Source organism: Echinops telfairi, unplaced genomic scaffold (assembly GCF_000313985.2).
Source record: "Echinops telfairi isolate 266 unplaced genomic scaffold, ASM31398v2 ScPeMD7_9;HRSCAF=40, whole genome shotgun sequence".
Classification (NCBI taxonomy): domain Eukaryota; kingdom Metazoa; phylum Chordata; class Mammalia; order Afrosoricida; family Tenrecidae; genus Echinops; species Echinops telfairi.
In genome coordinates, this window is record NW_022103906.1 from 68,589,615 (window position 1) to 68,605,075 (window position 15,461).

The following is a 15,461-nucleotide window of genomic DNA, read 5'->3' on the forward strand; positions in this document are numbered from 1 at the left end:
GAGGAAGACATGCAGATGGTTAAACAAGCATGTGAAAATGCTGAGCATCGTTAGCCATTGAGAAAATGACGTAATTGCCCTCCTGGTAATTTATTATAGAGAAATTAAGATTCATTCTCATGTATACAAAAACAAAACACCAAAGATGTACAGTATTCTTTACTCAAAAGCTCACTGCCATCGAGTCTACGTGGACTCCTAGTGACTCGACAGGACAGGGTAGAACTGCTCCTGTGTGTTTCCGAGACTGTTAACTGTTTATGGGAAGTCTTGTCTTTCTCCCACAGAGTGGCTGGCGGTTCAAACTTTGGAGCTTGTGGTTAGTGACTCAATGTGCAACCGCTATGTCACTAGTGCTCCTGACATGATTCTTTACAGGGGCTTTATTTATATTAGCCCCCAAATGGAAATTTCCAGATCCCTTATTGTAAGGTTAAATCAGCTTTGATGCATCTGTCCTATGGTAAGTCTGCTCTTAAAAAATGGGAAGGGAATACTGATACACTCATTAACTTACATTAATCTCCAGAAAATAATATTGGCTGACAAATCGAATGGCCATTTCTATTACATGATTTCATTTATACAATCTTCCTGTAATGACAAAATAATACAAAGGAGAATATCATTAGTGGTTTCCCACTGGGTAAAACTAAGTAAAGGGTATATGGTATATCTAACACTAGTTTATAAATCTACAATGATTTTCAAGTAAAGAATTTTAATCACCATGATATGCTGTGTACAGCAATTTTAATATAATTCAATTTGGCATTTTTGTTCATGGTGCATTGTTTGTCTAAAACTGGGATTTCATTGATGCATGCATTCCTGTCAATGTAACATCCAGTAAAGGAGATCACTGAAACCAAGGGAAAGTATCCAACAGTCCAGTTACTATATTAGAAACATTGATTCTTTTTCTTTTGAGTTAGTAATTTCTTATTTACAAAATGAATTTCCTCAAATTACTGAAAATAGAACTACCATCTGACCCAGTAATTCCACCTCCAAGAATATACTCAAATATTTGAAAGCAGATATTTAGAGACTTGGTCACTGCAGCGCTCTCCACGATAGCCAAAAAGCGGACATGACCTAAAAATGCCCCTCAACAAGTGAGTACATAAGGAAGGCAGTACATACACAGAATGAAATATGACTCAGACATGCGGAGAAGTGAGGTCTGATCCATGCTATCGTCAGAGTGGAGCTGGAGGACACTATGCTGACTGAAATAATGTAAGACCTCACATAAATAAAAACACAAGGTGAATGAACAGAGACCAAAATTATTGGTGTTTACCAGGGGCAGACGGGACAGAGAAAAGGGGAGTTATTAAAGGCAATAGGAAAATTCCATTGATTAAAGACAGGGTTGGACAACTGATTATGGTAATTGCTGTCAAATAATTGTAAAACAGTAAAAAGTTTGAATTGGCAAAAGCTATGTGACAGATCTGTTCACAATAACAATGAACACGCGCATACCCAAACATAGCCACTGATCCTAATTATGTGCAGCCAAAAACTGGGATCTGACATTTTTTTCTTAGAGGATTAGGGTCATATTTCATGAGATAGCTCATTGAATTGGCCTAATAATACGTTTAATGCTTTTGTTCCACTTCTTAGTTGATTGTATAGTGTTTAAGAACTAAAAGTTTGCAAGAGGCCCTTCAAGTCACAATTATTGAAATCTATTCCCCTGGAGCAAAAGAGAAAGAAGGAGAACCAGGAAAAGGAGGAGGACACAAATGTGAGAGACCAATTGCTTCCAAAGACAAAGTGTCCTTTTGCTGCAAGACCAGAAAATCTCAAATAGTGACCAGCTACCATTCTTGATCCAAGGTTGCATAGAAGACTGCTGATCCCCCAATATTAAAAAAAAAGAAGAAGACTGCTGATCCAAAGGAGGGAAATACATGCTAGAGTTTTCAATTCTCTTGGACTCCAGACTTCCAGGAGGTTGTGTGTGCAAGTGTGTGTGTGTCAAAATACACATAATTTTAACTTATACAATAAGTTTGTAAGGGAACACAATACTTTCAGTATAATTAACTTTGGAAGGAAAAGTAGAATTTGAACAGCACTATCTTGTACTGTATTAAGTTTGTATTGTTTGAGTATTTCAGAATGAATATATATTATATATAAATTCAAAACCTATATTTAGGGAGCAGAGGCTCTTAACCTGAGAGTATAATATATGCCCCTTCTGTATTGGAGATCCATAATAAATGCATAAGAGGCCACCACTGCAGAAAGCTTTTGGGTGGCATAGATTTTTAAAAGTTTATCACTCAGAAACATATCAAAATCATTTTGCAAAGCTCAACCACTCTATATGCCCTTATTAATGTATTGGAGTTGCACCGTCAAGGGAAAGATCATATTACTAAGAGTTGTTTATACCATAGAACATAAAAGAATATAAAAGCAGAACTACTATTGTGAAGCATACTTCCTAAAAGTAATATGATGGCATCACATCTGAAAGAACACAACAATCTATCCTGAAAATCAGACAAAGAGTATGTATTTATATGTTTTTAAATATTTTTATTTACATTAGTTAGTAGTCTTGAAAATATTTACCATAGGATATACATCAGTTCAACAATTTCTACATACACACTTTAATGACACTGATTACATTCTTCAAGTTGTACAACCATGCTCATCCTCCTTTTCCAATCTAAACTCACTGCCCCCTAAGCTTCCCATATGACCTTTCACATTGCGGTTGCTATTTTGTCCCATATAGACAATTCTTTTTGAAAACATGATGCTCAAGGCAGATATTATGGACTAATTAAGTTGAACTATTGTTTAGCTCAAACATTTTTCAAGGGATACATTTGTTTTAATGTTTCAAGATTATCTTTGAGGTTCTTCCAGCCTTACTAATTCCCCAAATCCTGAATATCAAGATAATTTGGAATTTCTGATCAGTATTCCTTTACAGAAGCGTTGATCATGTTCAGTTGTTGCCTACGCACCAACCACTTCTAGTCTCATGGCAAAGGAAGCAGTTATCTACGGACGCGATGAGCCACGCATTCCGTCCCTTCCTCCCACTCCTGGTGTCCCTTCCTCTGTTGCTTCAAGTGACTAGAGACCAACTGTTGTGACTAGTGTTCCTTCGTGCAAGCACTTGAGGTCCCAGGAGACTAGAGAAACAAATCCACAGAAACTCATATGTATATAACAGAGAGTTTTATATAAAAGGTAAGTTTACATTAAATAAGCATCCCAACCCAGTGCTGTCCAAGCCCATAAGTCCAACATTAGCCCATATGTCCAACATTGATCCACAAAGTCCTCCTCCATCTCACAAAACACACGCCATGACACCGACTGCAGGAGGAAAGCCGAGTCAGTGAATGTGTAAACATCTCAGCGCTGGCAGGGGTCTCCACACGGCTGCTCCAGCACCCAGGGCTGCATCGGGGTAGGTGCACGTGGCTTCTCCTTGGGGATGTCTCATAGGAAGTGAATCTTGCAAGCTGAAGGAGGGAACTGGCTAAGACAGCTGCACCCTGGTCCGACCATCATAAAGCAAGAGACCAGAGAACCAGAAAGGCGAGGCTCACCGAACCATTTAGCTCTCTGCCCTTCAATTAATCCCATATGTGTTTACCGGCCACGTTGGCACAATGAACCTTAACTAGCACAGTATGCTATGGAGAAGGAGGTAAAACAGAAAACTGAAAATTGTATTAGGTCAACTAACTGGGATTATCTTGAAACCATACCCTAAAACTAAAAAAAAAAAAAAAAAGAGCCCAAACAAATCTCGTGAGATATTCGTTTATGCTTAAGCAGCCTCAACAGTAGCTGTGTTTGGTATTTATGAAAATATATATCTCACACACTTGCCAATGCAGCTTTTAGAGGTATCTCATTACTGACATCAATTACGTAACTCAGCCCCATTCCTCCTCTTGCACCCCAGGGTGGCAGTCTACCCAAAACGTGCAGCAGTTGAAGAGAGCAGCTCTGCTAAAAGCCTGATCTGCTTCCATTTCAGTGCATCTTAATAAAGAATCTTAAAGCTCATCTATTAGATGAAAAAGCTACGTAATTTACATAGAATTAATCAAACCTGGTTACCAAGTCCTTCGAAATACTCAAGTGTCTTCAGCCTTGAAGAGGTTGGGGGTGGAGAATAATGAAGTTATATATCTTTCACGTGACACATCCATTAAGAATTCTCCCAATTTAAAAAATATTTTATTGAAGTATATTATAATCCCGAAATGCATCTTTTTTCTTTTTCTCTTTTTCTGTGAGGACACAATCTGATGAAGCAGGTGTTATTTCTTGGTGCTCGCTGCTCCCAGAGTTTATCCTGGCTGACATGATCAAAGACCACATTCATTTTCTGTGTGTTGTTTCTGGACATTTCACAGGACTTTGAAATCTTTGAATCAAACACTTTCTTTGTTAACAAACTTCATGTTAGAAGAAAATCCTGTTCCATCTACAAATGGCGCATCTGTGGGAGTTCTGGAAAGCTCTGGTTATTTTCCTTTTTTTAAAGCAGAATGTCCTGGCCAGTGTGATCTCCTGAGCACACACAGTGATCTGTCTTCAATCCCCATTAAAATACAAAATAAAGTGATGATAGCCATGAAAGTGGCACTAGCAGACAGATGAAACTTGGGAAGATAGACCCTATGGCACAGGAGATGGCACCGCATCAATAATAACAGTGTGTTTCAGGAGGCAGGGTCACGAATGCGTGAGTGAATGCCCACTTCTAGACTGAGATAGCTGGACATGAAGCCTGAGTTATTGAACCCAACGAGATAGCAAATTATTAGTGTCCTTGATGTTAAGAAATTTTAGGCTGCCGAGACTTCAGTAACAGGGTACTCTATAAGAGCCGAAAGGGAAAAAATATGATTTAAAGTTTGTAGGAGCCACAGTGACTCCTCAGGCATTGATTCCTTCCCAACTTGCTTAGACTTGGGCAGAAACACCCCAGGAGGTGGTGCCAAGAGCTTCAGAAGTCAGGGTTCCAGGCAAAAATCGGGTCTATACTTAGACACCATACCAAAAAAAAAAAGCTCGTTACATTAGTAAATAGTCACGCCCTTAAACTAAAACCAAACTTACTGCCATTGACTCAATTCCAACTCATAGTGGCCCTACATAGGATTTCTAAGACTGGAAATCTTTATGGGTGCATTTAGCCTCCTCCCCTTCAGCAGCGGCTGGTTGGTTTGAACCAGCAACCTTAAAGTTAGCTGTTTGATGCTTACCCAACAGTACCACAAGGGCTCTTACTCTCCAGAACATGCCGGACGCCAGGCTGAAACATCTTTAGCTGCGCAGGGAAGAGAATACATCTCGGATGGAGCGCTTGTTAAGCTTGAAGTAGGGATAGTGTGTAAATCTTGAAGTGACAGTTAAAATGAAACAGTAACACCAGGATTATGAAAGTGTTATCTAAGCTATTTATTGTAGCTTAACTATGGGAAAGTACATAGTTACATCATGTGAATACTAAATATTATATAACCATACATTTTTATATAACTTATTAGATGTGGTCATGGAGAGGTATGTGTGAATGGAGGGTGGTGTAAGGGAGGGGGATCACTTGTAGATAATGATCAACATTAAAGAAAAAGATAACACCAATTGAGATGTATGAGTGGAAATAAAAGAAAAACCGCTAAAGAAAGACTTCTACTGGTACAGATCGAGAGAGCAAAGGTGCAACTCTTTTATGTATGTTTTATACAAATATTTGAACTTTTAATTCATATGCATGGGTTAAGTAGATCACGTTCATATAAAGTACTTCTCAAATGAGGGTTTTGAAGCAATTCACCTGACTTTAGCTAATCGGGTTTGGGATGTGTTCTTCACCACTTTGAATCCATCAGATTGACCTATTCCTTTTATGCATGCTGACAAAAAGCCCAAGATGCCTAGATCAGAGACAAATATTCTATCACTCCCTAAACACAAACAACAGGAACATCAGCATGTTTCTCATAGTTCTACCTTGACTTGAATCCCATCTGGGCCCCACACAATGGACCCAAAGTGAAAATAAAACCCAGGGTGTGGATGTCACAGATATGGAACCCTGAATCTGGAGACTCGCCTGCTTTTATAACAAGCAGTTAACAGCCCTCAGTGCAGGAGAGCAAAGTTACCTCACACCTCACAGTTCTTGTCAGACACCAGCAAACAGATTCCAACTCTGAGCCTGTATCGATACACAGAATCTAGAACTAGCCCTCAGAATGATCTATAATATGATGTTAAGAAACAGATGGTGTCTTTATAAATATTTCACTGAAAATTAGACACATAAAATATGTTTAAAGACATAAGATTTAAAATAATGTCTAACACAATAAACCAAGGGTTTATTATCCTGATAACGCTAAATTTGGAACTAACCAAAATACTTTTTATTTTCAAAAAGACCCTAAAATATTGCCAGGAAATGTTTTAAGGTCTTTAATAGGCATGATATTCTAGTCCGTGTCTGCTCAAATATGGATAATGTACCAATTTTAATGTGGTCATAATATCATAGATAACTTTTCAAACAATCTCTTTTCACTAAATCAAGATTTCTTAAAGGCAAATAAAAAAAGCCATATCCTGTTTGTGTGTCTTGTCTCAAAAAGAGAACTTGGTGTCCTCTCTTACACCAGTAGACATTCATTTCCAAAACAGTAGAAGGTCATTAATTATTACTTGACTTCATTTTCCTTTGATGCTGTCTGGACAAATCTCTAATTTACATGTAATGTTTTGATTATGAAAGTCAGCATCACAGCCCCTACGTTGGGACATATTTTACATCCATATCCTATTAAAGAAGTCTTTGTTTCATACCTTGACCAAAAAGGAAAGTCAGTAAGTTGATTTTTTCCGGAATATGATTTATGACAGGGGTTCTACCAACAGTGTTTTTCTTTGCCAAATCATTCCTTTCAAGCACTAAAAAAAATACAATTATGTAATGTCTCCTGTTTTATGCCAGAAAAAATGGTCAGGACGTGAATTTGACATCACAAACTTGGTGAGAGCCTGGAAAGGGTCCGCAGGCTGCTATTAACTTCCGTCCCAAAGGTCACAATGTTAATTCTCCAAGCCAACATTCGAAAAGGGCATGCCAGAAAGCCTTGTATGTTTGGAGAATGAATGTGTGTCAGTTCAAAATGTACTAGTGCTTTGCTTCTAATAAACCTTCTCCCAAGGCAGAGGACATTGTGGATACTGACTTTTACAATGGCCTGCTTAAAAGGGAGCTTTGTAAATTTCCAGGGACAGGATCATTTAAAGTAAGGAGAGGAGTCACCTTTTAAAACTTGAACTCTGAACAAACTGAAAGAAAAGTGGTGGGTGGAAGGCGTGATTCCCAACTGGGAATTTCCCCAAGAGACCCTGCAGCTGCATGGACTGTAGACACACACTTGACAGCACCTGATGCCATCTGCCCCACTTGACTATGTCTCTCCTGGTGTCATATGGCTTGCATGTGAACGCCTCTCAATCACCCAACTCTAAGAAGAGGCCTAAGCCTTGTAGAATCAAGAACTATAAAGGAAGACCCTTCACCACCTGCTTCATCCTCAGACACTGATTTCAGACTCTGCTCCCTATGTGGCACCACCCACACTCAAGGCTCCCTCCCCTTGAGGCATACTCGGCGGTGCCTTCTCCCCAAAACTCCTTGCACCTCTTCAGCTCAAAGCAAGGGCCAACCTGACTTAAGCTCTCCCAAGATGACCAAGCAGCTGGAGAAAATTGAGAACAAAGAAGAAGCCAGCCTATCCAAGCTGCCCAATGACTTCTCTGTTCTGCAAGGTTTCAGGAAGGTCCCGGTCCTGGCTATGCAGGTGGAAGAGCAGGCCAGCAAACAAATCAGCAGCAAGGAATAGCCCCAGTGATGACTGAAAATGTATTTGAAAATAATGGATGTGTCCCACAAATTTTGAAGCCCCCTTGTATATCTATCACACAACCTTTGCCTGGTCAGTTATTTACAGCTTTAAGCCTTATTAACAGCAATTATAAGAATCTGTTTGCAAGCTACCATTCTACGATCCATGTAGTTTTCCCATCACCGCTACCCTTCACCCCTACTTTCTCTATACTGACCCTAGTAACCACTAATAAACTTTGATATCTATTAAAAAAATAACGAACTCTATGAATTATTTGGGGACATTATGGACTCTGAGTTGAATAAATGACCAAATGCTCCCCTGAAAAGTCTTCTTCAAAATTTGACATTTCAAAAGTCTTTCTCTGCCTCCCAAATATGTTACTTGACCTTAATTCACCTGGAGTATTCATTGTAATATATACCATTAAAACTTTTATAACTATGAACTGCATAATAACTCCATATTGATGAATCTGGTTATATTTTGTATAGAAAATGGTTACTTTTTGTTAAGGTTGAACTATTTGTTATATGTGATATAATCAATCATGTTTATATTAGCTTTATCAAACTGCAAGAGTAGGTAGAGGGCCAGTAAGAATAGTGTTTCTGGGTGGAGAGAAAGGATGTGTCTGTAATCATTAATCACAAATATTTATTGAGCATTTGGCACATTTGTTATGAGCCAAACGCTTGTCTAACTTTTTAGATGTATTAACTCAGGTATTGCTCTTACAGATTTTCTGAGTTAGGTATTATTATTCTCTATATTTTGGAAATGAGAACACTGCAGGATAGTGAGATGAAGTAATTATTCTATGCTCATAAAGTAAAATAATAAAACAAAAGCAAAAATGACTCTCTCATAGTAACTCTACATAGGATTTCTTATACTAAATCTTTTCTCCTGAAGGGTGGGCAATGGATTTGAACCACTGACCAGGAAGTTAACAGGCCAACACCTATCCCATAACACCATCAGGACTCATTGTCTGGGTGATTATTATTCCTAGGGTTTTGTGAGCAGGGTTATAGCTACAGACTCTTAATGACCTCATTGAATTTCAATGGGATACTTTCAATGAAACAGCCTGGATCAAGACTTATCAAAAAGATGTTGTTTAAATGAACTTGGATTTGTTCGGCTGGGAGTCTCCTTCTCAGGTCTCAAGAACTACATGCTCTTGGTAATCCCTAAGGAGATATAGTGAACTATAGTTAGTTAGTTAATGAACATGGCCTTTCTACCATAATCCTACATTTGAGATTAATTCTAGAATAGATTAATTCTAGCCTCTACACCTGTGGTTATAGTTACATTTTTTTAGTTATACATTGCGTTAATAAGAAAAGATTAATGTAGGCATATTTTGAATCCTCATTTTACTTCAAGCTATGATTCAACTTTCTACCATTTGTTTGGCTGAAGGCATGGTCTGCAGGTTAGCTGTCATCGTTGACATATCTGGCAAAACAAGAACTAACTTCAAGTCTTCAGCTGAGCTCTTAGTAGGCGGATCATTAGTTGAAGAGCAGGAGGGTGGGTCAGGGAACTGGTTGAGACTAAACCTGGCCTAACTAAAATGTGCAATAGGGATCGACATTTCTTCTTCCTAAGCTTTTGACGTCAGAAGGCCAAAACCACGTCTCTGTCAAAGTTCTGAATCTGGGCAAGATGCCATCTTTTTGACTCCCAGTTTTCTACCGCGAATGTCGAGAAGACTTATGCTGAGTTATCCAGTGATGAATACTGGTCCAACTTCAGTCACCACCCTTAGAAAACTGCTTGCCCAGCACTCAGCCAGCCACCTTGATCTGCAGTAACGTAACTTTCAAAAACAGTGTTTTTCTTTGCCAAATCATGTATATACCAGAAAGATGATAACTTGTGTTTTATTAACTATGGAAATGGCATTTAACTGTGTGTATGGATAGCCTTAAGAAGGAAGACAATTTATTCTTCTTTATTGCACTTGTGTGAACATGTCTTGTACTCATGTGAAACTTATACATGGATCAGAGGCAGTTATGGGAATAGAACAAGGGAATGCTCCATGATTTAAAATCAAGAAATGTGTGCACCAGGGTGGGACTTATTCAACCTGTATGCTGATGTAATAATCAGAGAAGCTGGATTATATGAAGAAGAATGTGGCATCATCAGGACTGGAGAAAGACTTATTAACAACCTATGATATGCAAATGGCACAACCTTGCTTCCTTAAAGTGAGGGAGACTTTGTAGAACTTTGTGATAAAAATCAATCATACTGAAGGATTACAGCCCTCAGTATGAATTACAACTCAATGTAAAGAAGATCAAAGTCCTCACAATGGGACCAATAGGTGACATCATGAAAAATGGAGAAAAGATTGAAGTCGGATTTTGTCTTATTTGGTTCCACAATCAATGCTCATGGAAGCAGCAGTCAAGAGATCCGATGGCACATTACATGGGTAAATCTGCTGCGTAGGATCTCTTTAAAGTATTGAAAAGCAAGGAGGTTACTTTGAAGACTCAGGTATGTCTTATCCAAGCATGGTATTTTCCATGCCCTCATATGCATGTGAAATTTGGATATCGAATGAGAAAGACAGAAGGAGAATCAGTGCATTTGAAATAGGGTTCTGGTGAAGAATACTGAAAGTACCATGGACTGCCGTAAGAATAAACAAATCTGTCTTGGAGGAAGTGCATCAGAAGACTCCTTAGAGGCAAGGGTGGTGAGACTAATCTCACCTACTTTGGACATGTTGTTAGGAGAGACCGGTCCCTGGAGAAGGCCATCTTGATTGGAAAAGAAGAGGGGCAGCAAATAAGAGGAAGGTCCTTATGGAGATGGATTGACATGGGACTATGGCAATAGGTTCAAACATAAGAGCAATAATGAGGGAGCCACAGCACCTGGCTGTGCTTTATTCCGTTAATCATAGGGAGGCTATGAGTTAGACCCAATTGCATGACACCTGACAACTACCTGCTGGTCTGGATCCCAAGTCGATAATAAAACAGCGGATGAATAGTGTCTGACATCCATGATATTGGAGTGGTATAGCATGCTGGAAAAATCAGATATTTGCTAAATGTTTCAATCCCACCTAACTGGGATCAGTCTTGGACTAATCCTTATAATATAATGTTTGTGAATTGATAACTTTTTTCCCAATAACAATAAAATGTAGGTGATGCCCCTTTCATATTCCTTTAAGGCCCACAGAGAGGTGGGGGAAGAAAAAAGACAGCAATGGGAGACCAGGACACTAATCCAGCCAAGGAGAAGAGGGTACGGCTTGTGCCTCCAGGGGGCAAGGAGACTCAGAGTAGACTTCATTGTGGTCTGCCAATCCTTGAGTCTTGTGATCCTGCTCAGAACAGTTCATTCCCAGAGATGACTACAGGGCTGGCCTCAGTTCCTCATGTGAAGTCCTCTCCCTAGGGGAGAGTGCTACAGAGGACATCCCTGAAGATACAGTTCTGGGAGAGTGGCTGGTCTGGCATGCACACAAGGGGGTCAACCAAGGGCCACCGGCCAATGATGAGAGCGATGCCACAAAGGCCGCAAGGAATCCCAGGTGCAGACTTCTGACTTTGGGGACAGCACGTGGCACCTTATCCAAACAGGTTGGGGGTTACCCACAAGGGGACTACAGTGAAAATCCAAAGGTTTAATGGGGTGTGTGTGTGTGGGCGCACTAGACAGCTCAAGGGGCCTGTAAGGTATGCGACTTACACAAATGCTGAGGACTAAAAGGGAATAAGTGCTGTTAGGTAGGCAGGGTTACAGGATATGGCTATCTGAAAGAAAGGGGGATTGGGCTGAGGGATTATACCAGGGCCTGCTCGCTATTTAACAGAGAGATGTTCATCTACTCTGGGTCAGGTTACCTGTTAGACTGGAACTATTTATATGGTCTCTCTCTCTCTCTCTCTTGTTCTTTTTTGTTGTCTATCTATATAAGATAGGCAGAGTAAGCAACCCAATGGAGGCAGTGGCAGGACTGACGGTTGGGGGGAAGGGAACCTGAGTGGGGAGGAGGCAGGGAGGGGTGAGTGGGGAGCCAATAATGACCGGAAGAGCGTAATAGCCAGGGGTATAAAATTGATGGTGAGGAGGATGTAGTTTCCTGTTGCTTAATCAATCAAAAAGTGTCTTAGAGGAATCACTGAGAGGTGAAAGATGGGGAAGCATGACAGTGGGTTAGGGGGAAACAAAAAAGTAAATGAGGAAAGAAGAAGAAAGCAAATATATAGACAGATATAGAATATAAATATACAAAGATGTTAATATATAATTATATAAATATAGGTGTATTTGTCTATACATGTACATATAGGTAAATGCAATAAGGAAGCAGATGGACTCTGGGCATCTACTGAACTCTCACCTAAGTACAAGAATGGTTTGTTCTAATACTGTGCAATGTATGATATTCACCTTCCTGACACAATCACTGAAGACAAATGGGTGCATAAGCAAAGGTGGTGAAGAAAGCTGATGATATCAGCTATTAAAAATATAGTATTGGGGTCTTAAAGGCTTGTAGTCAAGCAAGTGGCCATCAAGCAGGGAAGCAACTAAGCCCACATGGAATAAGCACAGCAGCCTGTGTGATTATGAAGTGTCTAGGGGAAAATGTACCCAAAGTTTAAAAATAAGCAATCAAATTGATGTGAAGGAGCTTGGACTGAGTGGAGACCCAAAGCCCACCTGCAGGTCAATTAGGCAGGCCCTCACACAGTCTTGCACTGTCTGATGTCTCCCTTTACTCCCTTATCTGTTGTTCATGCCCCTGGGAGGGGTTATAGATAGGTCATTGTGATTGGTTCCCATTTCTCCCCCCACCTTCCCATTCCCCTCCTGATCGCTACTCTCAATATTGGTCGTGAGGAGTTTATCTGCCCTGTATTCCCTGTTTCCAGTTCTTCTCTGTACCCATGTACATGCTCCGGTCTAGCCAGATATGTAAGGTAGAATTAGGGTCATGATACTGGGGGTGGGGGTGGGGAAGCCTTAAAGAACCAGAGGAAAGGTGTGTTTCATTGGTGATATACTGCACTCTGATTGGCTCGTCTTTTCCTTGAGACCTTTTGTAAGGGGATGTCCAATTGCCTAAAGATTGGAATGCACTTAATAAAAAAGGGGAGATGAGGAATCCAAGGTGCGGTAGAGCACTGATGAAACATAAAACTATTGTCTAGTTTTTTTAACATTTCCTCCCTTACTATTAAGGTTTAGGTTTCATATCATTAATACTGTTAGACCTACACATGTTCATATGTATAATTAAGATCATTACATGCAGGAGTTCGAGGATGGATGACCCTTCTGGAACAGCAAGGGGAGTAATGATTCCTTGAAGATATGGGAAGACATAGGGGGGGAGGGGAGAGCTGATAGCATTGATGACTCTATAGCCCCACTTGAGGGGAGCAAATAACAGAATTGAATGTGAATGGATATATTGGGTGGGGTAAGATACAGCTAAATAAATATATAAACAAAATCTAATAGAATATATATATATAATAACAACAATAAGGGTTCCTGCGGGGAAAGAGGGGGAAGGAGGCGATAAAGGGAGCTGATGTCAAAGAGTTCAAGAAGATAGTAAATGTTTTGAAACTGATTGTTGTAGCAATTGTACAAGAACACGTGATCTATTTGAATTATGGAATGTTATGACATCGGTAAGAACTTCCAATAAAATGATGAACAAACTAATAAAAAGAATAGGAAAAGTGGGTGATGGATATGCTGGATATGTTCCTATTTTCTGGAAGAGAATTTTTAAAAGCTAGCCCATGGGCAAATGCTGGTATCTGCCATCCCAGCCTTTCTCACTCTGTGCAAAGCCAAATCAGAAGTTTGCTTGGTGGTATTGTAGAAGGATATTTCTTTTCATTTTTCAAACAGCTTTATTGACATTCAATTAATATATTATACAATCCACCTTTTTAAAATACACAATCCAATTGTTTTGCGTACACCATCCAATCAAACCCTAACCAATCACCAAGGGGTTGATTCCAATTCATAATGATCATACAGGACAAAATAGAATTTCCCAGAGGATTTCCAAGACTGTACATTCTTCTTTTTTTAATTGAGTCATAATTAAGATATCATGCAATTCAATAGTCCAGTCATATTATGATGGGCTGTGCCTTTCTTGACCCTCCTGAGTTTTGATGAAATATCCTAGTTCCAATTAAATATCTTCATTTTTATAGCTAGCGAACGAGTCTTCCAGATTTAGATATTCACTAGTATTGTCTTCAACGTAGTAACAAAGATTGCTGACATTTACCTCCCAGCGTTTCTTCTGCACCCTGCTTTCCATGTTCTGAACTGTAACTCCTTTGATATAGTGCTCACCCTAGCCACTGCCCATGAGTTGGGGGTCACAATGTTCATTATACCTTGTATCACTTTTGTAGAACTCACTCTCAAATTTTTTTGGAGAATTCTCTGAGCATGTTTAAGGAGCTTTGGTGACAGAGTAGGCTATGAATTGGGCTGCTAAGAGCAATGTAAGTCATTCAAACACACCCGAAAAATGAGGCTGCCAGATCTCAGAAAGGTTAAAGTCTCTGTGATTCACAATCAACTTAATCATAGTGGGTTTCCAGAAGAAGGGACCTATTTTAAACATCTACACGTATATTGTTGTGCCCAGGATTACACATAGAAAAAAATAATAATTTTAGGTAGTAATAAGCAAATGTATAAAATCAGATGTCTATATAGAGTTTCCCCCTCTTAAAAATGTATACCCTGTATACTCAAGTAAGCCAAGCTTTTCAGCACAATTTTATGCAGTTTTTGTGGTAAAATTAGGTGCCTCAGCTGATATTCAGATTGGCTTATACTCAAGTATGTATGGATATGATTTACAATAAAGAACAAACCCAGGCCAGAGGAGAGATTTTGTATGACTGGATATTAGTAATTATTAAGAAATATTTGTGTTATAATTGTATGGTGTATTTAGAATTCAGTTGTATTTAGAATTTAATTGTTATTAAATCAATTATTATTGATCATCCATATCTGTCCTAGAAGAACTGTGTCTCATAGAATTTGCAATGGTTGGTTTCTGGTGGGTTTTGTTTTTCAGAAATATATTGCCAGGCCTTTATACTGAGGTGCTTCTGAGTAGAGTCAAACCTCCAGCCTTTTGGTTAACAGCTGAATGTGTCAACGATTTGCATGAAAGTATTTAACAATAAAGTAGTAATAGGATATAATGAATGTCCTTTTAAAGGGGTTATTTTGAATTCTTTCAGATTGACCTTAACACTTTCCTGCCCAATGGTTCTCAAAAATTTCCCAATGGATGTACAAACATGCATCATGCAACTGGAAAGCTGTAAGTATGAACAGTCTAATTTTCTCTGAATGTTTTGAAAAGTTCACAGTTTCCACAAACTTTTAAAGGCTTATAAGAATCTTTAAAGTATATTTTGCAAAAAAATAAAAAATAAAGTATATTTTGCCTACATCTTACTAAATACACATATATTTCACCAGGTA

The 15,461-nt window shown here is 39.1% G+C and overlaps 1 protein-coding gene across 1 annotated transcript in view; it reads left to right on the forward strand.

The window, feature by feature from the left end:
• The window catches only part of GLRA3 (glycine receptor alpha 3), a 192,332-nt gene that overhangs the window by 91,849 nt on the left and 85,022 nt on the right, over positions 1–15,461 (forward strand). Inside the window, exon 5 of the mRNA XM_004696450.4 lies at positions 15,215–15,297. Coding sequence (XP_004696507.2) covers positions 15,215–15,297 — 83 coding nt within the window. The remainder of the gene's footprint in view (positions 1–15,214; positions 15,298–15,461) is intronic.